We start from the raw sequence: 27,044 nt of genomic DNA on the forward strand, positions 1-27,044 counted from the left end.
CGGCTTACAGCAATAAAACCATAAAACAATTAAAACAATTATACTTAAAACAGTTCAAACATAAAATAAATACAAAATAAATATACACGGCTGCCAAGTGAGCAGTGCATGGATGTTAATACAGCCAAGAGACGGGACCATCCACACGCTCGAGGCCCCAGGCCCGGGCACAAAGCCAGGTCTTCACGGCCTTACGAAAGCCTCTTAGAAACAAGGTTGAAAATGGATTTAAATCCCCTTTCAAATTCACATCCACTCCCAGGGCCCTGTGAAATGGTGTGCAGGGAAGGAATTGTCACGTTGCCACAAATCTTTCCCATTTCAGGCACACAGAACAGATACGGTGCAAAATGTTGTGCATTCCGTTGGATTACCGCTTCCCCTATAAGCGGTTTATCTAAGGGGGCCCCCATCCAGCTGCTGCTCAGCTACTTTGCACAACATAAATCAAACTGAATAGAATCAAACATTATTTATGTCAGCAGAAGTACAATGTTTGCATCAGTAATCAAACTGCAGATTAAACCACGGCATCCCTAGAGAATGTATAAATTATTGTGTGTGCATTTGTGTTTTTAATTTATTTACATTTATAATTTTACCTGGGTGGTTAAGGGAATTTGAGATTAATTTGAAATGTATTTATTATGGCAGGTTCATTAAAAACCAGATAGATCCTTCCCTCCCACTGTTCTCATACAATGAATTTGTGGAAAGTCAAATTTAATGTTACTCCACTCCTGGAGGCTGAGGGTGAGCACGGGGTGAGCATTCATGTTTGGGGCACTGGGTGACAGTAAAGTAATAATCCTATTAGGATACCTGTGTTTTGGAGAATGAGGGGAGACATGTGTGGTTGTGTAGCATAATCGGTTGTGTAGCACCTCCTGAAATTGCAACTCTTTCCCCCTGATTTGTTAGTGCTAAATAAAGACATCAGCACGTGCCGCACCATGACCATCACAGGGACCCTGAAGCGTCCATCACTGCAGGATGAGGAGAAGCTGAAGCTGAACCACCAGAAGGGTTCATCGAACTTCAACAGTCTTCCAGCCAATGTCTCCAAAATGCATCTCCAGAGCTCCCCACACTACCTGGGAGCCATCAACCTCAATGACTTCAACAACCACACTCTTACTATGAAGAAGGACAAGAGCCAACCTCCCAAATCCATTTACATCTGTGATGGGGATATCTTCAAAAAGCTGGATTCAGAGCTTTCACGGGCACAGGACCAAGCCAGAGACACCAGCTATGTCATTCTGCCCACCAACACTTCCACCTTGCGGCCCAAGCCACCACCACCGCCGCCGCCGCCACCGCCACCACCACCGCCACCACCACCACCCAAGGACGATACAAAGTACAGCATCAACATCGACCAGATGCCACAGACAAGGCTCATCCACCTCAGCATGGCCACAGATCCAGGCTTTGTGGTCAAGAGCCCCCCAAGGGAGCCTGCAGGGATCAGCTGTGGGGAAGTGCAGGTTTCCTCAATAAAGCAGCAGCAACAGTTATCTCCTCCGTTGGTCAATAAATCCACTGACTCACAGATGCCAAACAGCTTGTATGACACGGGCAAGTCCATTAACACTGGAATTGTGACCAAGAATGAGACAGTCTCCACTCTCTCCATGAGCTCCCTTGAAGTAAGTGGCTGGACGTTGTGGTCTTATCCATACTTGGCTTGCAGAACACCTGGAATTCTGTTCTTGCACCTGCCATTATAAAAAAGCTTAGATATTAGGGGTAGGATAGACGTCTTAAGGCAGTGGTGTGCAATCTTATTTTGAGCCAAGATCCAAAGTGGAGGAGCTTGTTAGAAGTTGCACTGTTTGTTTCAGGAGGTGGGTTGGGAAGCATGAGGCTTCTCAGTGGTAAATCATTCCTAATTCCACTGTTAAAGCCACCCCAGAATGTTTTGGTTTTTTTTAAATTCTGAAATGGTGTCATCAACATTCAGGCATTTGATCCCTGAATTCCAGCAGTGTCATCTCAGGGTGTTGGATTGCCCATCCCTGTCCTAGAAAGATTCTTTTTCTTATTGATGGCCTTCATTAATGACAACTATTTGTTATACATATAATTGCTTCCAAATTATTTTACATTTACTAATTTTTCCACTTGCCTATCCTACTTGTCCTTCAAGGGACACGAATGACCTATGCAGCATCTTTCTGTGTTACCCTTGCAGATATCTCAATTCCAAGCATCTTCAGTTAGTCCCAGTTGGACATAAATCTCAGCCCCAGAACCACGTAACTATGCTGGCCCAGTGATGCAGAAATGGGGATGCTTCTGGGATGAAATATGCAGTAGTCTTATTGGAACAGATATTTATTCTGGGAGCCTGAGAAGGAGTCTGTTGCGTCTCCCTAGTTTGAGGGCTCCATGCTTCAGGCATTGCAATTCCCTCTCAGCCCTTCCTGGTAGTGGGAACAAAGGCAATGGCCCTCATTCCCACTCTAGCTTGCCTCAGCTGCTGCCCAGGCAAGTAATCAGGGACTGAGTTCTAACCCTAACACAATATATTCAAGGGGTTGGGCTGATGACCTCCAATGACCGTTCCCTCTCTTGCATTTTATGATTCTATGCATTTCCTCAGTTAAAGTCAAGTTTGGTTAGGATTAATCCTGATTAGATTTGTTTGGTGGTGGTGGTGGAGTAGAGGGTTTTGTTTATTTTTGCTTAGCCTGTTTGGTTAGTTTATGGCTCAACGTTAGCTACAGTTCAGTGTGGTTTAAGATTCAACCTAGTGAATTTAATAACTGAGTTGGGTGTTGTAAATGCAAACACAGCCAGTGGTATCACTCAGTCAGTCACTCATGCCCTAGTCATCTCCTGCATAGACTACTGCAATGTGCTCTATGTGGGGCTACCCTTGAAGAGTATCCGGAAGCTACAGCTGGTCCAGAATGCAGCCGTGCAAGCAGTCTTAGGAGCCCCAAGGATGGCGCATATAACACCTTTGCTGCATGAACTGTATTGGGTGCCAGTTTGCTTCTGAGTCCAATTCAAGGTGTTGGTTATCACCTTTAAAGCCCTACATGGCATGGGACCAGGCTACCCGAGGGATCGCCTCACCCCCTTCACATCAACCCATCCCACCCAGTCAGGCAGAGGGGACATGTTACGGATGCTGTCCATAAGAGATTGCTGATTGGCAGGGTCCAGGAGGAGGGCCTTCTCTGCCGTGGCCTCTGCCCTTTGGAATAATTTACCCCCAGAGGTGAGGCAGGCCCCCACTCTCCCGGCCTTCCGAAAAGGAGTGAAAACCTGGCTTTGCCACCTCCCTTTGGGTGGGAGGGGGATAGCTAATCACGGGGGTGGTTGGTGCCATGAAGTGGCTCTGAGGAATGTGTATTTTATATACATTTTAAATATTTTCTATATTTTCTATTTTCTATCTATATTTTTATGATGGACTCCTTTTTATGATTTGAATCTCTTGTTATTTTAACTGAATTGTAAACTGCCCAGAGTCGCTTGCGAGATAGGCGGTTCAGAAACGTGAGAAATAAATAAATAAGTAAATAAGTAAATAAAATAACTGAGTTGGGGCCAGGGTTCAAGTATGTGATGAGATCACCAGAAAAGATTAATTGATCCAGTCCACCAAACCGCAAAGGATAAAATTCAACTGAAGGCAGATCCAGTCATACAGATACTTCAACAGACTTGTCTGTTGTGGGGATCCTTCAACCCGAGTCAGTTGCATCTCTAGTCTTGGCGTCTCCCAAGAAAAAGACCAGAAAAGCAAGAATAACTAAAAAGTGACCCCTCAGTCGCAGCCCTCGACACCAAAGCTCAGCAGAACCAAACATACCCTTCAAACAATGATTAGCTGAGGTTACCAGGCCCTGCCCGTTGCTATCTTCCTGCCCACTAGATATTTCATGAAGCCTTGCTAATGCTCTCTCGGAGCAAGAGCTGCTGGGGCAGCACTGTGTGGGGACTTCATATTCTGAAAATTATGACTCATTTTTTACTTAGTTAAATTGGCTGTGGGCTGCCAGAACCACCAGCAAAGAGATCTGACCATGTTAGTGGCTGACCGACAATTAATGTTTGTTGTGTGCTTGTCTGTTAACTTCTGTGCTACAACTTAGCTGCTAGTTTCTGGGCTGCAAACACCTAGAAGGCCACTAGATAGTAGCAAAGAGATTTCTCTGTATCTTTTGCTGCCATCTAAGGGTAGCCTGTATGTTTGCAGCCCTGTTCCTAGTTAATGAGGACTTCTGTAGCCTAGTTGTCCTGTGTCAGGCTTCAAACTCACAAACACACACACACACGCACACAGTTGCTAGGTGAAAATAGCAGTTTATTCAGGGCTGAGCAGATAATGGCAGACAAGGGAAGGAATGTAAATCAACAAAGTCTCTTGGAAAGAGAGCTTGCCTGGGGGGTGGGGGTTGCTTTCAACAGGAACATGCAGAAGAGAAGTCGAAATTCAGTCCAAAGTCCAGAGAGCAAGTCAGGTTTGCCAGCCCGTCCAAGGTCAGAGTTTCATGAGCAGGATTCACAAGAATGTTGGAGCAGGAGATCAGACAGTCATTTCCAACAGAGAAACGTGGGTCAGGGCTGCCTCTTAAATCAGGCTGCAGCCAGCTCTCTTCAGTTAAGAGGGTTGCTCCCTTCCTGGGCAAGGAGCCTCATTGAGTGTCTTTGCTCTGCTCTCTGCTCTACTTCCTGAGTCTGAGGGCTTGGAGGCCATACTTCACTATGGTGCCTGTGTTTGATCAGCCTCCGGTGATTCCTGCCTTGGTGTCTTCTGAGGCTGACACTCCACAGGTTCAGCTGGAGCAGCTTCTTCAGAGTCAGAGTCCAAGTCTGAGTTCTTGGCCATGACACTAGTGACATCCATTATGCAGTTACTTAACTTTATGGAGCAGCACAAAGCAACTACAGATAGTCCTTGCTTAGCAACCATAACTGGGACCAGAATTTTGGTTGCTAAGCAAAGCAGTCATCAAGCAAATCTAACCCAATTTTATGACCTTTTTTGTGGTTGCCGTTAAGTGAATCATCATGATCATTAAGCAAGCCACGTGGCTGTTAAGCGAATCATGCAGTTCCCCATAGTTTTTGCTTACCGGGATCCAGCTGGGAAGGTTGAAAATGGCCATGTGATGACCAAAAATGGTCATGTGATGACCATAGGACACTGTGACAGTCATAAATGTGACCTGGATTCCAAGTGCCCAAAATCATGATCATGTAACTGTGGGGATGCTGTGACAGTCATAAGTGGAAGGACTGGTTGCAAGTCAGGTTTTCGGCACCGTCATAAGTCTGAACTGCCACTAACCCTAACCCTAACCCTTGAGAAGCCCTTTAGGAGAACTCTTTGCTTGCAGGTACATAAAGGCTGGACTGTTTCACTTTCTTCCTGAAAATAAGAAGTGCCATGAATCAGGGAAAGTGTACTGTCAGCCCAGCATGGTTGGCAACATACATGGAAAAACAGGAAGGGTGAACCATGTGTTACATGAATTACAGCATCTCATGGAGAAAACCTGCATGAAAAAGGTAGTGGTACCCCTTGGAACGGATGTTCTTCAGTGCCATCACTAGTAGGAAGGAACCTTGATTGACTGATTTGATTTGTGTTTGACTTTCCTTCAGGGGATCAGGGTGGCATGCATTGCATGCCCCCCTCCATATCTCCTACAACAACCACTCTGTAGAGAAGGTTGGGCTGAGAAATTTTGAGGGGCTCAGCCACCCAGCGAGCTTCTGTGGCTGAAAGCAGATTTGAATCTGAGTCTCCTTTCTCTAATCCAACTTCTTCACCACTAGGCCACGCTGGCTCCCAAACGTGTCCCTAATGTGGGACCAAAGTCTAAATGCTCTCATATGGTGTGCTCAACCCCTTGTCAAGTGATCATAACTGGTCTTCCTCTTCTTTTAATTTTCAGAGGCGGAAATCACGGTATGCAGAACTAGATTTTGAGGTGAGTGTTTTGTGGTTGTTTCAGTAATAAAGGCTGGGTGATTTCCTTGGAGTTGTAGTTTCATCCCCATTTCAAAGTGAAGGATTTCCTCTGAACTTTCTGGAGTAACATGCACCTTGGAATACACTCCCTTTTTTTATTTTATGTTTCTTTGGAATCTGTTGGGGTTCCTTTGGAATCCGAAATACAGTTGGGAACAGATTTTCTACTTGGCCCCTCAATAAATAATTCTAAAAAACTGAAAGGGGGAGATTGGGGGAAGGATAGGTTGTGAGGCCATTCGGCCACTTAATTGTGTACAGTGTTCATTTGTGGAGTCCTTGGTGTTCTCTGAGCTTGGCTGTTTTCTTGCAGACATTTCAATGCCCAACTAGGCAATATCTTCAGTGCAAGAAGGGAGTGGGGTTATTGTATATATACAGAGAGCAAAACCACTCCCTTCTTCTACTGAAGATGTTGCCTAGTCGGGCAATGAAACGTCTGCAAGAAACAACAAGGCTCAGAGAGCACCAGGGACTCCACAGTTCAACCCTGAGCTATAGATATTCTCTTCAGTGTTCATTTGCTTCCCATGAAACCAAAAACCCTTGACTTATCTGAATGCTCTCTGCTATAGAAAATCATGCACACAAGAAAACGTCACCAAGATATGTTCCAGGACTTGAACCGGAAGCTGCAGCATGCAGAGAAACAGAAAGAATCTCCACCAATGGATAGTAAGGTGAGTCTTTCCCTACTTGGAAGTTCCTGAGCTCTGGTAGAGCTGGGTGCAGATGGGCTTTTGAAACTCTCTACCTAAGATTGTAGAAACGAAACCAGGGAGGTAGTTTCTCTAAAGCTCCCAAGGTGAAGGAGAAATTTGCTAACAGTTTTAGAGGGCAGAATTCTCTCTTGGTGTTGACGGTACCACCACTACTGGAAAAGGTCCATGGGAGAAGATGATGTCTTCCCTAGAAGTGAGGAAGCCCTGGAGGCCGTGGAAAGCTGGAGATAGGGTTGTGTAATAAAAAACAGGACATTCCCTCTTCCCTAAGTGCCAGATCACCAACCATCCACCCAGAACAATTTCTCGGAAATGTTCTTCTTCTTTGAATAAACTTCTAAATCTACCTGACCAATACTGATCTATTCAGAGGAGCAGCCAGAAAGACAGACTGTGATTGGGCATTCGTAGCCAGTATTATGTAGATCACATGGATATATTTGAGCTTAATTATCTCCACACTGGATATCTCTAATTCTGGTGCTGGTTTCTTAAACCAGATATTGGTGGCCCAGTATCCTCCAGATTGTTGCCAACAGCCAAGATTTGTGAGCATTGGTTATATTTGTTCCTTTAAGTGCAAGGTGTTTTAAATAATGTTCCCAATTGTTTATTCCCCTTTTTCTTTTATTTCAATAAGTTTCCAGGAATATCAACCATCTTTTGTCATCTCCATATATGCCAGCCTGGCAATGTTGGGTGAAAGGGGGAAAAACCCACCCTATTTTCTCTTATATGTTTAGGCTATGAAAAGATGGAGCGTTTCTTCAGGTGGAAGTGATAAAACTAATGCTAGCGTAAGTCTTACTGCCTGCATTTCTCCTTAAAGAAGCTCATAGATGCATCTTCCCTCCAAACTTGTTATGCTGCATGTTCTCAGGCACATCCTTTCACCAGAACGAACATTCAGCCTTCCCAGTCACAAACCAGAATTCTTTGAATGCTTCCTTGCCTCTGACCTGATCAAGTCATCCATCCACTCACATTGATAGAACTTGGATTGCATTCCACCACAACCTTTCATAATGGCTTGTCACCTTTCCTAGCCTTGCCCACATCCAACATGGTAGAGTTTCCAGACTTCTTTATGATATTTATATTCCACTGTAAGAGAGATGCAATTTTTATCAGAACTCAAGGTAGTTACGTAACAGCCCCCACATCAACCATCCTACGAGACCCTGATTCAATAGGCAGCAAACCGGAACCTACATCTCCACAGTACCAATCCAATGTATCTTGAGCCCTATGCCGCACTGCTTCGTTATGAAACTTTTCTTAGTTCTGTCACCAACTTCAAGCAGGTAAACCCTGAACAGGCACAAAAACATGAACGAATCTCATGCCCAATGTTAGAAAATGCATGTATACCAATGATAACTTTTGGTATACTTAGTTTTCTTAGAAATCTTTTGGTTATTTATGATTGCAACAATGCACTCCATAATCAGTTGAGATACAATTTTTTAAAAAAAATTCTATCCCACCTTTATTATTTTTTTATAAATAACTCAAGGTGGCAAACATACCTAACACTCCTTCCTCCTCCTATTTTCCCTACAACAACAACCCTGTGAGGTGAGTTGGGCTGAGAAAGAGGGTGACTGGCCCAAGGTCCCCCAGCCGGCTTTCATGCCTAAGGCAGGACTAGAACTCTCCTACCACACCTGATTGGCTCTTGGGCTGAGAGAGAGGGACTGACCCAAGGTCCCCCAGCTGGTTTTCATGCCCAAGGCGGGACTAGAACTCTCCTACCATGCCTGATTGGCTCTTGGGCTGAGAGAGAGGGACTGGCCCAAGGTCCCCCAGCTGGCTTTCATGCCTAAGGCGGGACTAGAACTCTCCTACCATGCCTGATTGGCTCTTGGGCTGAGAGAGAGGGACTGGCCCAAGGTCTCCCAGCCGGCTTTTGTGCCTAAGGTGGGACTAGAACTCACAGTCTCCCGGTTTCTAGCCCATTGCCTTAACCACTAGACCAAAATAGACCAAAATAGAAGTCTCCCTGACCTGGACTGCTTTGAGAGAATTACTGACAAGTTAAGTGACCTTGGCCTTCAGGAGAACACCTGGCTTTGGATGGAGATAGCCAAGAACAAGGTGAATTACAGAAGTGGGATGGATCAACGTTTGATTGCTTCCATCTCCCCCAATGAAAACAAGGTGGTGATGAAGAATAGTGATCCAGATGTGCAAATTCTGCTTTCTCAAGATGGTTGACATTATTGGTTCCCAAAATGATTTATATTTAAAAAGGCTATTTAAAAGATGGTGCTTAAAAATGCACAATAAACAAAACAGTAGATGTCTGGCTTGTGAAGAAGATAGCAATAGCTACCAAATAATTAAGAAAAGAAGGCTTTCTTGTGTTCGTTCAAAGCATGAGTGCAAATGTGACTTTATTTGACAAAATGTAAAAAGAAAAAAAGAAGAAGGAGGCTAGCAATTTAGATCTGAGCTGAATTTTCACCCATTCCTATTATCATGATGGAATAGGCAGGGCTGATGGAAGAAAGCCCTTTGTGAAGAACTCAGCATATCTCAGGAGGATCAAAAGTGCTTCCCTGTTTTTCCTCCAAAACTTAGAGAGTACTCACAGCTCAGAAAACACTGTTTGGAAGAAATTATTATCAAGGGTCTGGAAAACTCTTTGACTAACACACTAAAGCAGAAAAGCGCAGTACTTGTTCTGTTGAGTGCTACACTCTGTTGGGGATAACCTGTTAGTGGGTCTATGGAAGACAGGATTGAACCAAGGAGTGGGTGAGGCAAGAGCCCAAGGTAGCTGGGATCTCTAATGCCCTCCCCCTTCTCTTTCTGGCATTCCTTCCTTCTTCCTCTCTAAAGCAACAAATGGTGCGCTAAAGCATCTGTAGAATCTGATGGGTTCATCAGAACATGTGCAACACGGTGAACTGTCCAAAGGGGTGTCCACTGGGAAGGGCTCAAAAAAATTAAAATGGTTGCCGTAACAATGCAGTCAAAGCTCCACCCCTTTTTTTTATATAGGTTTCTTGGTTGTGGCTGCCATCTTGGCATTTTTGACCCTTCATGTGCCCCCGTGCATGTTCAAAAGGGGCAAAGCTGATAGTGCACTGCTGGTTTTGCCATTTGCACACTCCTGCTCCCCACCCCCTATATCCATGGGCGTTATCAACTCATCTCTTGTAAAGAGGGTTTGAATTACTCTGGCGGATGCTGGCACTTGCCCATCCCTGTTCTTACTATTTTTGCTAGGCCATGATATAATTGCCTTGATTTTGGCTTGGCATGACTGTGGTTTGTAAACCAGGGTTTATGGCAGGGAGGGCAACCTTTTTGTACCCCTGGAACAAAGGTCCTCTTTTTTTTTCAGAAGCTTTTTTCAGCATCCAAGGACCATAAGACCATGGCTGTGATACAGTGGTGTCACTGGGGCTTGTGACTGAAATATTTTGGCCAAAAAGGTGTTTTGGGTTATTTGGGGATGTTTTAAGCTACAAAGAGAAAACACTTTAAATTTGTCACATCTCTTTTTCCCTCCCTCCCTCCTGGAAAATAATTTTAAAAAAAAACACTGTCCAAACACAAAACTTCCAGAGGCATTATCCAGAGGGCTGTGAACTGCAAAAATGGAACAGAGGCTGTCTGCAGTCCATGGGCTACAGGATGCTGACTCCTGGTTCATAATTTACCTTTTGTGTGAACCAGTCCACTCTGGCTTGTTCAACAAACAATAATTAAAATGAACTATCTTTAAACAATGTGTATGTGATGCATGAAGCTAAATTCACTATCAGCAGCCCCACCCCCTTTCCTATCAGAAATAGGATAATTGCTCCATTTTGGCTCTGTTCTAGCATCATCTGAAGTTGTCTGAAGTTGCAGGTCCAGGATGAAACACTTACAGAAATTATGCAAAAGGAAGTCTATCAATTTTTTATCTTTCAGATCTTTCAAAGAGGCATGAAGTCATATTGACAGGGAACTTTAATTACCTCCTAATCTGATGGGAAAACATTCCACTAAGCCTTGCAAGAACAATTTTGACTTGTCAGGCAGCTGAGACAATTGCTAGGAAGGAAGTGCAAACTCAAGAGATTGTAGTGTTGCGGAGCTCAATGCTCCAGCTACTTATTCACAAAAAGGCAGAATTATTCAACTCCTCTTTGGCTTAGCCTTCTCTGAGAAGGAGTTGTGGACTCTGCAGATATGCATGGGAATAAGCAGGACCCATAAATGTGTCAGCCTTCTCAGAGAAGAAGATAGGTTGTAGAGGTCCATGGAGATGGCGCTGAGGGAAATATTCAGAAACTGTTATAGAAATGACAAGGGTAGAAGCTTTCCTTAAGTTCTAGGAAGGGAGATACTGTTAGGAAGAGGATCAAGTTGGCTCCTCTCTGGCTCAATGGGGTATAAGAGGCAGGGGAGGAGAAGCACCATCAGACTTGCAAGATTCTGTTAACATAACCCAACTCAATGTACCTTAGTTCTAGTTCTCTCAAGGAGTCAGTTTCTTGATCTGGAGAGCCTCAAAGGGCCAACGTACACTTTGTGAAGTACTGATTGAAGAAGTAGGATTCCAGCTCAGAAACGAGCATCTTCTGACCTTGAATGCATTCAGCCTTCAAGAGCCAGATAAGCTGTGTGTAAAGAATCTTACTGATGTCTGGCTGAGCTTCCATCCATTATCCCTGTGAAATCCTGGAGATCAGATGGTTGCAGGAAAGTAAATGTTCTAAGTTCCAAAAATAGGGAAGGGAAGATTTGGGAAACTACAAATCAATCAGTCTAACATTGATTCCTGGGAAAATTTTCAACCACTTCATAAAGAGATTGATCTCTAAGCACCTTGAAAACAGTGGGATAATTTCCAGAAGTAAACATGGTGATATAATAGCATGATATCAGCCTAATTTGATTTCAGTTTTAATCAGGTAATTTTCTTAATTGTTTGTCGGAATATTGTGAACGTAATATATCTCAGTGTCAGCAAAACATTTGATTAAAGAGCCCATGATGTTCTACGTAAATGTGGGCTGGGTGGCTTGATCATGCAAGCGGCCCTGTGGCTGGCTTGAAGGTCCAAAAATGTTCAATCAGGAGTAAGGTATCAAGTGGGGTGCCATAAGGTGTGATCCTGGGGCTGGCACCTGTCAAGATTTTTATCAATTATTTGAGTGAAGAGGTGAATAAATTCACAGAGCAGCCGAAATTTGTTGCAATTGTTAATGTCCTAATACAGAGAGACTGATAGCCAAGATAGGAACATCATTAAGTCATACTTGGGGCTGGCTAGTGCCTTGAAGTGCCCCTCCTATACAATGACAGAATGAGACCATAGCCATCTGGATTTTGTTACATTTGGTAGCTCTGTGAAATTGTTTTCTAGTGTGATTTATATTGAAATTTTATTATATATTTATTGTTTTATATTGTAAACCACCCAGAGTTCCTCCACTTGGAGGAGATGGCCGGTGACAAATTTGATAAATAAATAAATTAAAATTGATCTCAATAGGTTACAGAAGTGGCTCAAAAGAATGGAATTTAGCACAGCAATAAATGCAGAATTCTTCAATTAGGATAAAGAATTGAATACACAAGTATTGGATGGGTAATGCCTGGGTTGGTAATAATATTGGTGAATAATATTTGGAACTGTAAATCATTGCAAATGGAATATACTGTAAATCTGCTGTGTGTGTCTGCAGAAAGGCAAAAACATTCTTAGGCTCCATTAATGTAAGTAGGATTTCCAAAGTATAGAAAGTAATCATTTTATTTTATTCTGTTTTGGTCAAGCCCACCTCAAGGATGTGTTGGGTTCTCGGCACAACTGGGATTCAGATGCTGGAACGTGTTTTTAAAAAGGCACCAAAAATGACTAGGAATTAAGTCCTAGGAAGACAGATTGAAGGAGCTGGATGTAATTAGCCTTAAGGAGAAAAGTGGGGTATGATGACACTGTTCCAATCTTGAAAGAATGTCCTACGAAAGAGTTTAAGACCTATTCGCTATGATTCCAGAGTCCAGGATATGGAGTTATCTGTTTATTTATCAAATTTATACAGCCACCCATCTCACAGAAAAGCAACTCTGGGTGGCTTACAACAATCCAGTTGTAACACATAAACAAAACATACATAAACAATCAGTGTAAAAATATAAAAACCAATATTAAAAAATAAATACGATAAAAAAACAAATATACAAACCCTAGGCAAGAAAGAATAAGGATAGCTAACTCAGCAATGGAGGCATCTAAGCATGTCTGTGGTTCCCTGGGAGCCCCAGGCCTGGTGACAAAACCAGGTCTTGAGGGACTTCTGGAAGTTCAAAAAGGATGGAGCTAATGTACAAATGTACTAATATCAGGGGGAAGAATGTTCCACAAGGCGGATGCCACAGCAGAGAAGGCCCATTGCCTGGGACCCACCAAAAGTATGTCCCTAGCTGAAGGTACCCTCAGCATGCCTCTTCTTCTAGATCTGATGGGGCGGAATGATATAATCAGGGAGATTGAAGACCTCTTTGCATCGAATGATCTTTACTGCTATAGTAAAGCAAATTCCAGTTGAACATTAAAGTATTTTTCCTGGTTGTAAGGGTAGTTTGGCAGTGGAACCAACTGCCCTTCAAGCAGAAACAGAAGAGCCATCGATTAAAGATGAATGAACTTGAATTCCTGCACTGAGCTAGACTGGAAAGGCCTGAGAAGCCCTTTCAATTCCATGATTCTGTGATTTTGAAATATTAGATATATCCATGAACTCCAACCAGCAGTCAGAAAACACAATGAAAACTCCTTAATCTCACAACACATGGACAGACTCAACCATAGATTCAGCTGGGAAACTGTGAGCATCCTAGACCAAGCCAAATCCAAAAATGTTAGGGAATTCCAGGAAGCTTGGCATTGAGACAAGTCAGCCATCAATAGACATGTTGATAACTAGAGACAACTAGTTAGAATTAACTCACATTTATACGCCATTCAGAAGAGACAATTAAAGCTAAGAAGGAAACAAAAGGACCAGAACACATCCCCTCTTGCAGCCAACAGCTGGATAAGCAGGGATTAACACCAAACAATCAAGCAGAAAATGGTACCCTAATCAAGGAACTACCAAGGAGAAAACCACACCCCACCAACAGTGGCAGGACAAGCTCCTGTATATAAACAGGGAGCAAACCCCACACTCCCTCGCACTGATGATGTTGCCTAGTCTGGCAATGAAACCTCTGCAAGCGAACAGCCAAGCTCAGAGAGCACCAAGGACTCCGTACTAGATGTACTTAAAACAGCAAGGGGGATGCAGTCTTTGTATGACTGCATCTGTGGGAGAGAATTTTGTTGGGAAACAACAGAGAAGAACTTTGGGTGTCCCATATTATTTCCTTAAGCTCACCTTATATATTAGGCATGTTCACCACCTTGAGTTACATATAAAAAAGGTGGGATAGAATAATAACAACAACAACAACAAACAACAATCCCTCTTGTTAGCCAAGAGTTCTGCAGGAGAAGAAGGCAGAAGAGTTGGCAGTGATGCTGTTGCTTCTGAAGTCCATTTAGTGATGGGATTTGACTTCCACATCACAACAATCTTAGCTTAAACCACAACAGCCACACAATTAAACAATGATGCAGACACTCCTAGTGTGTACTTCAAAGATGATGAAGGAGGCACTCCTACAATAGGTTCTCGAGGGAGGAAGAGGTCCATGTGCAGGAGATGGTCTGGTCCCCATGAACATCTTCTGCTCTATCCCTCTGACGACTGTTCCTTTTTTAGTAGTGCCCCATTGAGTTTCACAAAATTCATCTGTACAGGGAGCAGGAAAGGGGAAGGGGGAAACGTCTTTCACTTGGAGTGCAAGCTCAGCCTAACTCACAGCTCCCAAACCAAAATAACAACAACAACAACAATAAATTATTACATTTATATGCTGCCCAACTCCCAGCAACTCTGGACAGTTTACAATTGTTAAAACATTTTAAAACAAAGAACAAGACAAACACACAAAAACAGCACAAGACAAAAGAACCAAGATGGCAAAGAAAACAACCTGGCTGTGGGGGACAAAGAGGAAGAAAGGGGTGTCAGTCATCCTTGCCAAATACAGTTATCTTTGATAGTTGCAGTTTTTCAAATTTAACTTTTATTGTAAGCCGCCCAGAGTCCCCCATTGGGGGAGATGGGCGGTGATATAAATTTAATAAATAATAATAATAATAATAACAACAACAACAACAACAACAACAACTCTGTGTGTGTGTGTGTGAGTGAGTTTAATTTTGTTTAAAGGCATGCTAAGAACAGACCACGGAACAACGGACTGGTTTAAGATTGGGAAAGGAGTGTGGCAGGGCTGTATACTCTCATTCTACCTATTCAACTTGTATGCAGAACACATCATGCGACATGCTGGGCTTGAGGAATCCAAGGCTGGAGTTAAAATCTCTGGAAGAAACATTAACAATCTCAGATATGCAGATGATACCACTTTGATGGCTGAAAGTGAAGAGGAACTGAGGAGCCTTATGATGAAGGTGAAAGAAGAAAGTGCAAAAGCTGGCTTGCAGCTAAACCTCAAAAAAACCAAGATTATGGCAACCAGCTTGATTGTTAACTGGCAAATAGAGGGAGATAATGTAGAAGCAGTGAAAGACTTTGTATTTCTAGGTGCGAAGATTACTGCAGATGCTGACTGCAGTCAGGAAATCAGAAGACGCTTAATCCTTGGGAGAAGAGCAATGACAAATCTTGATAAAATAGTTAAGAGCAGAGACATCACACTGACAACAAAGGTCCGCATAGTCAAAGCAATGGTGTTCCCCGTAGTAACATATGGCTGTGAGAGCTGGACCACAAGGAAGGCTGAGAGAAGGAAGATCGACGCTTTTGAACTGTGGTGTTGGAGGAAAATTCTGAGAGTGCCTTGGACTGCCAGAAGATCAAACCAGGCCATCCTCCAGGAAACAAAGCCAGACTGCTCACTTGAGGGAATGATACTAAAGGCAAAACTGAAATACTTTGGCCACACAATGAGAAGACAGGACACCCTGGAGAAGATGCTGATGCTGGGGAGAGTGGAGGGCAAAAGGAAGAGGGGCCGACCGAGGGCAAGGTGGATGGATGATATTCTAGAGGTGACGCACTTGTCCCTGGGGGAGCTGGGGGTGTTGACGACCGACAGGAAGCTCTGGCGTGGGCTGGTCCATGGAGTCACGAAGAGTCGGAAGTGACTGAACGAAGAAACAACAACAACAACAACAAAGGCATGCTAAATGCATACATGATGTGCACATAAAAATATGTATATTGGTGAAATATTTTAACTTTTTTTAAAATTTATTTATTTATGTGGATTTATTAGCTGCCCAACTCCCAACTGGACAGTAGTACAGTATATATTACGTTTGAGAAATTATTGGCATTGAACCTCCTATTTTGCTGGCTGCACATTTTTCCATGCCATTAATGGTGTTCCTTATATATTCCTTTTAATTATTTTCTTTCCTACTCCTTCCTGCCAATCCTCTCTCCTTCTTCAAGAGAGGGAATATGCTGCAGTGCAGGAAAACAGAACTTTTACATAGATCTAAATATTACCAAGTCTGGACCTAGTCCATTTGTGGCTGATATATTGTATTATTTGCTATGCTGCACCAGCAAGCTGAGATTATCATATTGCAGCTTACATAAGAAAAAAGTATCATTTCACTCAGCTGGATATATAAGTTTTCAATGTGAAATAATATTTATTTATTTATTTATTTATTTTTCGACTTTCTATCACCCCCATCTCTCCCAAAAAGGGAGAGATAATAATAATACCAATTTATTAGTAGTATTGAATAATACATTAGTAAATAATAAATTTAATAATTTATTATTTAATAATAATACTAATTTAATTGGCATAAATATCTATACAGTAGGTCACCCTTCTGGTACACACTAATGGCAGCCAAGTTAAAATGAAATTATCTAGAAATATAATGGAACTTTGCAAAGAAGATTAAAATCCATTCATCCTTTTTCCTCCTAGCTGGGTGAAGATAGTAAATATTTCTATAGGAATTCAAATAGAAGTTTAACCATTCAAGCTTTAAAAAGTGCAATATGAGAATAATCGGGAAGTTTTACTAGTGTTGGAGTAAAATATATGCTGGTATGAAATTCATTTCAGTGGAAAACTACTGTTTAGTGGTTTGGGAAGGATAGATGGTATTAAGAGAAGAGCTGCAGAAAGGCGCTCCAGTTAAGGACATTCTAGATCTTTGGTTAGTTTTGATATTGGTCTGGTGTCTAATTTTTTTGTTTTTAATCTGTTCAATCGTGTCCAATTCTCAGAGACTGCCTGGAGAAGTCCCTGCAGTTTTCTTGGCAAGGTTTTTCAGAAGTGGTTTGCCATTGCCCCCTTCCGAGGGCTGAGAGAGAGCGACTGACCCAGGGTCACCCATCTGGCTTCATGCCTAAGGTGGGACTAGAACTCACGGTCTCCTGGTTTCTAGCCTGGTGCCTTCACCACTACACCACACTGGCTCTCTGGTGTCTAATTAGGGGGTCTAATTAAGGGGAATATGGGTGCAGTTATGGAATTTCTAAGCCAAGAAATAGACCTTAACCAATGGTGCAGTGGTGGAAAACGGACCGTTGGAAAACTCATCCACCAGTGCATGAGGTATGAACTTACTCCAAAGATTTGCAGGTTTAGTTGTCTCTCTTATGGTGTCTAGCCAACATTAGACAACAAAACAGGCCATTCTGGAAATATATCACAAAAATCTTGCGTATGCATGAAGAAACCTACAGAAAGCTGTAATTCTGCAGATCGTCTTTTTTGTCCACGTTTTATCTATGGTTTGCTGTAGCCTAGGATTCTTCTTACCTGAGCCTGAATCCTGTAACTGGAGTAGCTGTGGTCTGAATCTAGATCTTCCACATCCATTGCACGCACTCTACTCTCAAGCTATGTTTCCTTCTCTGCAGTAACATAATTAGTAAATTACAGTCTCTGTTACTCTAGGGATTTCCCAGCTGGAGCTTGCTTATCAAGAAATTGCTTAAAATTTGCAACACAACTAACATTTAAAGCAGCCTTCTGCTTTAATCTGGCACCTTCAGATGCATCAACACCATGGACTGGAATTTTTAGCTGTTGCAGATCCTAAATCCAGGTTAACAAAAGACAATTCCTGTCTTTAGTAGCATGTTATGCCGAAGCCATAAACCACCTTAAGGTTAGATATCACATCTAGTGAGTCACAGAGGCTCACTAAGTACTCAACCCAAGTTTAGCCTAGTCAAGCGTGCACCCAGCCATTAGACTGACAGTGGCCTTCCAATTCAGGTGCATGGAGATTAATCCCTGGGAGATAGGGTGCCAAGGGCCCAATATAAACTCAAGATGAATTTCAGTTAACTCCAAAATATATCCAGGAAAAGAAAAATGCGGGATTGGCTAAGTTGGTCTAGGTATAAGTTGTGAGAATTGTATCATATATCGGTAGTCTCTGTGGCATTCTGCGTAGTGCTTTTTTCAAGATGTGAGCATCACTAGTGTTACACAAACTGAGTGATGTTATGTTTAATCGGGATGGAGGGGGCAGGGGCAGCTTGCCCAGTGGTGATTACATGAACTCCAGGCTCGCCTCCCCTGCCCTATCCATTCCTGGTGACAATTAGGTGCAAATTTTGTGCATTGTTTCTCTCTCTGATAGCTCTCGCTGTCTTCTATGGGCAGGTAGGCCTATGCCTGAAAAACCCGTGAGAATGTTACAAATGCAGTTTAACTCCTGTAATTTCTTTTGTTTAGAAGGATCCATCAATTTGCTAAGTTTTAAAGGAAGAACTATGAATCCTGGACTTTTTGAATGTAGGTCAGTAAGGTTGCCTTGAGGAAAGGGTGAGTTGTGTTTGCTTCTCACTCAGCCTTTCTCAACCTTTTGACCCTGAGGAGCCCTTAGAATATTTTTTCAGGCCTCGGGGAACCCCTGCCCATTCAGGCTCAAAGATAGGCCAGAAGGTACAAAATTATTGTATTCATTTCATGAGTAGGCCTGTCTATATGCATTAACAGTGTTCTCAAACTAAAAGTAAAGAATGAAACTTGCCTCTTTAATGTGAAGTTGCCCAGATTTGAAATAATTTTTTAAATAAATTGTGATCTCCCAGGGAACCCCGAGTGACCTCTTGCAGAACCCAGTATACCAGAAAAAATGGTGTGGTATCACCAAGCCATGAGCAACTACATGCCGTTCTATAAGTGTAACATGGGAAACAGATGGTGAAACCTAGAATCAACTCAGATCTAGCATGGCTGGGTCTACCTCTCTCATTCAGGGCAGACAAGGTGGTGAGAGGTTCAGATCAGTGGCACAGAGCCCGTGAGATTTTTTTTTTTCTCCTTTTTGGTCATCATAGCCATTCCAGTACCCTCCTGAATCTGGTCCTTACCTTACCAATGCAATTACAGTGTTTGCTTATTTTTATTTATTATTCAAATTTTGCTACCACCCATCTCCCCCAAAAGAGGGACTCTGGGCGGTTTACAATAAAATTAAAACTATAATAATAAACAATTAAAATCCTATAAAAATAAAACAATTTACAAATATTTATTTTTCTTTATTTCTTTATCTAATTTATCCCTGCCCATCTCCTCCCATCGGAGGCCTCTGGGCGGTTTACAACAAGTGATTAAAACCATCAGAATAATACAAAAAATAAAATACTATAAAATACTATAAATAAAAATAAAGAATAAAAAATTCAAGCGATGAAACATCTAAAACAGTCCAAGTGTGGGAGGAGTGGTCTGTAACAACCATCCCCATGTAACTCTATTCCCCTCTCCACCCCAAGCGAGGTGGCAGAACCAGGTCTTCAGACTCCGCCGAAAGGCCAGGAGCGATGGGGCCCATCTCACCTCCCGGGGCATCATGTTCCACAGGGCGGGAGCTACTGCAGAGAAGGCGGATTCCAGAGATGGAATTCTCTTACTGATGGGGTCCATAGCATGCCCTCTCTGCATGACCAAGTGGGACGGGTTGACGTAATGGGGGTGAGGCAGTCCCTCAGGTAACCTGGCCCCGTGCCATGTAGGGCTTTAAAGGTGATATAAAATACAATATAAACCAAAGTAAAGTAAGAGAGTTGCTCTTTCGCATCAGCCCGTCTGGGGAAAGTACCCGGAAATACCTTTTGTTTTTTAACATAGGCACATATCGTAGCAAGATTCCTCATCAGAAGGGTGCCAAAAGTGCAGCCCAGAGACCATCCTTTTATTTCGATCAATCCAGTTTTGCAGTTGATCTAAACCACAATCAGTTTTGCAGCCCTAGACTCGAACCCTGCTTGGTTTTGAACTCTAACCTCCTTTTCCTTTCTGTGCTCTGATTTCTTTCTAGCAAGAGAAGCAGCAGACACCAAACAAGAGACCTTGGGAAGAGCTCCGGAAGGTCCACTCACCACCAGCATGGGTCAAAAAGGAGATGGAGTCTGAGATTCAGTCTCCCTTAGAACTCAAAACTGTGGAGTGGGAGAAGACAGGCGCCACAATTCCCCTGGTGGGACAGGACATTATTGACCTCCAGACAGAGGTCTAAGGAGGAGAAGAAGAGAAGAGCAAAGAGACTCTTTGGGTGTTTTTCCTCACCCCCCTGGAAAACAAAATAAGAACAAAATAAAAACAGGTAGGATTTTTTTAAAAAAAGAAAGAAAGAAAATGAACCCAGGAGATGGAATTAAAATGCAGAGAGCAGAGGCAACTGATTCCTCGCTGAAATGTTATTGCTCCAAGGCGGGAAATAAAGTGTGATCCTGGTATTGTCCTCTGTAGACAGAGATGGGGAAACGATTCCTTTTTAGAACACAGTAGCAGTAGTGAAGAATGAAACACGGTCTTTCCCAGGTAGCAAAGGAGGCCACAACGAAAGGAAGGTGGCCAAGGGGAAGGGAGAAAAAATGGGGAAAAAGAGGATTAATATTTTCAAAACATTCTTAGGGGAAAAAGGATGATTAGAGCAATGAATGAATGTCAGGAATGGAAGAAATGGCAAGCAGAAAGGAAACTTCAATGGAAAACAAATCAGAGAGTGGATCACTGGTTGCACACCAGTGGGCACCAATCTATTACCACTTGGCTCCTGAATCTATGATGGGAGGAAAAGAAAAATGCCCATCACCCTTCCACTCCTCCTTACCAGCGGAAAGGAATCAGAATCTCAAAACAAGAGGCCTCTTCATCATGTTGGACTTCTCCACCAACCTCCATGAGCTAATTCAGAGAATATCAATGGAGGGTCACCAGGTGACATGGAAGAGACTGTCCCGGTGGACAACGGCAAAGCAACTTCTTCCATTCCAGTTTTTCTGAACTCTTCAACATCAGTAACCAGAGTGTGATGTTTGGACAATGAAGAAAACTCCTCTTAAGACAATTAGGATCCATTCAACCGGTCTCTAGACAAAACAAAAAAACTGCTTTACTGGGTAAAAGGGAGGGGTTTTTTTTTAAAAAAAAAAAGGAAAAGAAAACAATGAACAAAAAAGAATGTAGGTCATCATATTGACTGTTAGTAAATCATAAACACATTGTGGGCCTTTGTATGAAAGGTTCATGTGGACTCGTTTTTTTCCCCTCCTTTTTTTTTTCCCCAAAAGACTCAACCCCATCTTTTCGCCCATCCACTTTCTCAAAGCAGAAAGTTCCTAGTGAACTGACCTGGAGAAGTTGAGGATATGGAGAACATTGCCTTAGACTTTGAGACAAACTGACAAAAACAAAACACAGTGAGTAACGTCCACTTGGGGAAAAATATATATTTTTTCTTCGTTTTTCTTTTCTTCAATAAAAAGAGAACTTGAAACCCACGAACTTCCTTTTCTTTCATTTGTGTCATTTGAAACTTCTTTCCATTCATGCGCCCCACACGCAGATGGGGCGAAGGATGCCAGGCTGTTCTTCCAATTCTGCTTCCAAGGAAAATGTGGGGGAGCATCTGATATGCAGCTGTTTCTAATCCCTTGGGTTGGGATTTTGTAGATGTTCCTAATTCTTTGTGCTCCTTTATTTGACCCTGGGTAATAATCTGATCTTGCAGACACTGAAATCTGAATGGCATGCTTACAATAGCACCATATTTATGGTGCTCCAAGAATTCAGCAAAGCTCAGGATTATCCTGGCCAAGATAGTTGGAAATTGTTCTTGAGAAGGACAGCACACGTTTAAGAATTGCTCAAGATGTTTTCAAGTTTTCCATGAAAAAAAGAAAAAAAAAGTTTATGGGATTATGTCCCTGCCCAAAGAAATAGGGAACTGCAAATTATTGTCTATTTCTGGCATTTGTTTTAACCATTACATGGTAAGCAATATTTAAGCAAAGAAAAAAAAAATCAGGGTTTTTTAAATAGAAAATATCAACCATTTTTACAGGAAACAAAATGTGAACCTCTTTTTCTCTGCACACAGGAAAACCTACATATTGTACTTCCATTTTATATTAGTTTCCTTGCCATTTTCCACCCCTTTATTGTCTTTAATCTCTCTCTTTTTTTCCCCATAATGGAGTGGTCTGATGTATTTTTCTTCCTTTTTTTTGTCTTGTTTTTGCTTGCAAACCACAGCTGTCTTTTGTTAGTAGAAAATTGCTGCAATCAGATTCATGAAAGATAGATTACATGTAGCAAGCACATTCTGAAAGTATTAATGATATGTCTCCTGCGTTGATGGTGACACAATTCCTTCCTCCACATCGCCATCTAAAAAGGCTGTTATGTTTTCTTCAACAGAGATGGGGTTTTACTTGTTCTTTCTGCTACAGTGAGTGGGACATGGTGGAAACATGGTGGGAGTGTGTGCAGCCCGTGAGTTGCTCTGGTGTGAAATAATGACGTGTGGTGGAACTGGACGCCGGCCATCACAAGAAGGTGGCCCGCAAACAAAAGGGCAATGAAGGGGAAATGTGTGGGGGAGGCAGAGATGTTCTCTGTTATGCAATTTCCATTCAAGTATACATTATTTTCAAGTTAACTCCAGAGCTCGCAAATTCCATTTCGAAAGAAAGACGTTGATAGGTGAAGCGATTTGCCTCAAGTGGTCATCAATGTTAAAACTGAATTGGCAAATTCTAGAAATGGGGACTGGGAGTATTTAGGGTCTCTTCAGAGAAACAAAGTACCAGAAGGTTTTTATGGGAGTTGGTATGAATTAAATAATATTGAACCTTACAGTTTTCATGGATGGAGACCTTAAAGCTTGGGCTGACCTCTCTTTGCATAGCTGATACAGGAATCCAAGTCCAAGGCAATTTGAAGACAATCGATGGTCTAGTGATGGTCTTCCACATTGCCACATTTCTGATTACCTGCTATGTACTACAATCATTTCCCCAGTCTAGTTCTTTCCACATATTTTGAACTTGTTCTTCTAGAAGTCCTTTGTCCATGCTGGCTGGAAATAGAATGTTGGAGCTGAAGTCCAACATATCTTCTCCAACCTGGCTGAGGAAGACTGATCTATTCCTTTGACCCAGAAAAATGAGGAGATACTTGAAAGATATATTCACACTGTCACATTTCATCTAATGTATTTTGAGTGATGCTGGTAATCAGGCTAAAACTTAGCTCAAAAATTGCATACATCTTCTTGCAGATCCTTTATAATCTCCATGACTTTGTTGAGGGGGAAAATCCCTCATCCCCAGCGCAATGGTGGAAACAGAAGGCAAGTGGATTGGTTAAAAAGGATGAGCAGTTAAGGGTAGGTCCGTCTTGATTCCAAATTATCACTCAGTTTAAAAAGGGTAAAAAAGAGGTCACCTTTGGGTTTGCCGTTCTCTGAATCTTACCTACCTCACAAAATTGATTTTAGAATACCATGAGGGAAACCTTCATGCATGCAATCCAACCCTGACCTTGGAATTAAGACAGGATAGATATATGGAAGAAGAACAAGCAACCCCAAGAGAGAACTGTTTGCACATGGAAAGACAAAAAAATGCAATGATCATCCCAAACAGGACATAGGAATCCTCTTGTGCATAACTAAAATAAATCCTTTAAAACTTCCCTAATGGTACTTCATCCATGTAAACAGACGATCTGACAATTCCCTCCAGTTCAAGAAGATTAAGGTTTTAGGCTGAAATGTATAGGATTTGTTCCTGCCTGCTGATGATCATAAAAATTATGTTTGTGCTACTAAGTCTTTTCCACCAAAATAATAACCACAAAACGTGTCAAGATTAAGTCTTCTTGGGTGAAACCTCCATGGAATTTAAGGAGACCCCAAAACTGGAGCATCAATAACTCTATGGCTATTGAGGTTGTATACAGTACCTCCTTTGGGGATTTATTCTTTGGCAAACTACCAGAGTTATTCCAAAGAACCTCCCAAAGGATTAAGACTATCACAAATTTTCCCTATAGCTCCCATCTTCCTCAGCTTCCATGCCAGTTGCTGAATGGTATGCAGGAAAGACCTTGGGAGAGTGGGCGAAGAGACACTGCCAAGGGAACAGCCAGATAAGAGATGGCTCAGCCTGCAGCTGGATAGTAGGTAGGGCAAGAGGCTCAGAAGGGACCCTATCTAAATTGTTGGGGTGTAAAGGAGACCGGGGAAGGGGTTGTACTTTCACACTTGCAAGATTCTCAGTGTAGCTTTACAATAAAGTAGAATTAGCTCATCTCGTTGTGATTCCTATCTGGTCTACCCCCAGGGACTGACATCAATCTTGCAAGTATGCAAGTACTCTCCCACCCCCATCTCCTTTACAGGCCAATAAACTAGGTAGGGTCTGTTCTGAGCCTCTTCCCCCCTGCCCCCGCCCCGCTATCTAGCTGCAGGCTATGCTGTCTCTTATCTGACCATTCCCTTGGCAGCATTTCTTCACCCAGTCTTCCAAGGTCTTTCCCACATACCTTTACAAGAAGGGAGGAGTAATTGCCCAACCCATTTGAATGCCATAAGGTTGGTGAAACCTGAATCAGCAACATTTGCTACAGATTCATCTCTGCCTAGAGATGAAGACATAGTGACCCATTAGATGTTGCTACATGGCAACAACTGTCAGCAGTCCCAAACAGTAACAGGAGGGAGTCTTGGAATTATAGTTCAGTGAGGAAGGCTGTGAATTATAGTTAACATCACAGGGACAATTATCTAGCCCTACATTCCCCAGAATGATGTGGCTGCCTCAGACAACAGGTAGTAGATAGTGGGAAATAGTGGTAAGTACGAGATTATTATGCATTGCCTTCAGGTTAAGTTAATGTTCTCAGTTCTTGCAGAGGACCCTGACTTATCATCAATGTATCAGTAAGAGTCACCTGCCAACCCAGTTGACTTCTGCATGTGAAGAAAAGAAATAAAAACCTTGGCCCAGTAATCTTATACAAGGTAGCACATCATGTGTTCTGGAGTTAGAGATAGATGGTTGACAGCTACCCTGTCATATTTTTTAGTGTGGGGATATCAACTCCATGTTGTTGTTTTTCCAAGAACTGGAAAATCCAAGACAAGGACTTCTTTCAACACATCAGCACTGAATCTGGAGATCAAGGATTCTTGTCAAAACCACTTTTCTATTTATTCCAGGAGAAGTTGGGCCCATATTAATGTGTGTTGCTCATTATGTAGTTTTTGCATAATGAACATGAGACTTCACACTTTAGGAAGCACACAGTGAGGACACCAGTCAGTCCCTCAAGCCATTAAGACTATGGCTGGCAGGCGAAGTAGCAGAAAGGGGAATACAATAAGTCTGAAATGCACACAATGTACTAAAGTAAGCTGAAATGGGTTAGGGCATTTTGTGGTTCAGGGTGCTACAGAAGGCCAGCCATTGTATGAACCAAACGATCACTTTAAATGATAAGATGGTTTATTTGTCTGGACACCACATTATAGGAACACATTAATAGTGTTAACTCAGATCAAGGGGCTGGTGTCCCACCCTTAGTATACTAAAATATTCTTTTTCACCAGTTCTTGAGTACTGTCTAATCCTTTTAGGGGGGCAGCAAATGGGTAGGGTCCTTGCCTTCATTCAAATCCTCACTCCAATCCTATTATGCCAGTAAGAAGGCCACCTTGAGTGAGTTTCTTTCTGGAAAGATAACCAGAAATACTGTATATAGGAGCATTTGTATAAATCCCAAGGACTGCTAGAGATTATTCTCACAGATGTTTTCATAAATTAAAATTACAACCACTTGATTCGTCTGGTTAATTTTGACAGTGGTTTTCAGAAGGAGTTGAACCATAAGTTGCAATATCTGGTAATTTGAATTTAGACACCAACAGGATGACTCAGTCTCTTGATATTAGCCAGAGCCTTCTCCAGAAACTTTCATGGGAAGATAGTCATTCTAAGAAAAGAATCATGAGAAAGAGCTTAAAGATAATAATATTTGAAAGGTTGACTGAATGGTCTGAAAAACATGATGAAATCTTAAAAGTGAATTGAGAATATAGGCCATCAAAGTGTTGAGGTACCTTTCTTCCATTATCACATTGTCCCACAGCGGTCTCCAAATTGATGTATTTTCGGTTCCCATAATTCCTAGCCAGCAGAGCCAAAAGCCAGGAATTTTAGAAATTAAAAGTCCAACTTTATCTCCAATCCTGCTAGGTATGACAGGAGGCACGTATGCTTCTGAATTCTTGCCTACCTATTGTGCAAAAGAGAAATGGATGCTGAATTGAATCCCCTCTATCCAAAAATAGGCAAATAACAATTGCGGGAGATTTATTTGCAAGATTGATCCTACAAATGGCAGTTGATTAGAAGCTAGATAACCCAGAGAGTGTTCATCTAACTCCCATTAGCAAGATAATCACTGAAAGCATGATCAGGCAGGAAGTCTAATTCAGCATATTTTTTTTTAAAAAAGGAAAGGTTGTAAGCAAAAGAAGGTTACAGCAACTTATTTATTTACTTCTTTATTTATTTAATCAATTTATATGGCAATTGATATATAATCAATTGATAAAGTCAAACCATGCCATTGTTCTGGGCAGTTGCTTGATACACAAAGGTTTCAAGTATGTTTTCTTTTTTTAAAAAAATGTATTGTTATAAAACACAAGTAGTAGTATTTTAAAACAGGAATAATACATGGTATTATTTGGGTAGAGAGGTATTTATACAACGTTGACTGGAAACTATTAACATTCTGATGGTTTAAATAATTTCAACCTTTAAAAATAAGGGAAAAGAAGGATATCAATATTAACTATGATTTCTAAATATTTATATTAATAGCCTAAAGTTGCTTAGATTTTATATCTAAAGCCAAGTGTGGTATCGATAAACAACTGCAAAATAAAT

General features: G+C 42.0%; 1 protein-coding gene across 1 annotated transcript in view; it reads left to right on the forward strand.

Moving 5' to 3' along the window:
• The window catches only part of ADGRB1 (adhesion G protein-coupled receptor B1), a 236,052-nt gene extending 215,219 nt beyond the window's left edge, over window positions 1–20,833 (forward strand). Inside the window, exons 28-32 of the mRNA XM_063299720.1 lie at window positions 922–1,652; window positions 5,922–5,957; window positions 6,574–6,678; window positions 7,464–7,517; window positions 20,120–20,833. Coding sequence (XP_063155790.1) covers window positions 922–1,652; window positions 5,922–5,957; window positions 6,574–6,678; window positions 7,464–7,517; window positions 20,120–20,317 — 1,124 coding nt within the window. The 3' untranslated portion in view covers window positions 20,318–20,833. The remainder of the gene's footprint in view (window positions 1–921; window positions 1,653–5,921; window positions 5,958–6,573; window positions 6,679–7,463; window positions 7,518–20,119) is intronic.
• Window positions 20,834–27,044: the final 6,211 nt, after the last annotated feature.

This window comes from Candoia aspera, chromosome 3 (assembly GCF_035149785.1).
Source record: "Candoia aspera isolate rCanAsp1 chromosome 3, rCanAsp1.hap2, whole genome shotgun sequence".
Taxonomy (NCBI): Eukaryota; Metazoa; Chordata; class Lepidosauria; order Squamata; family Boidae; genus Candoia; species Candoia aspera.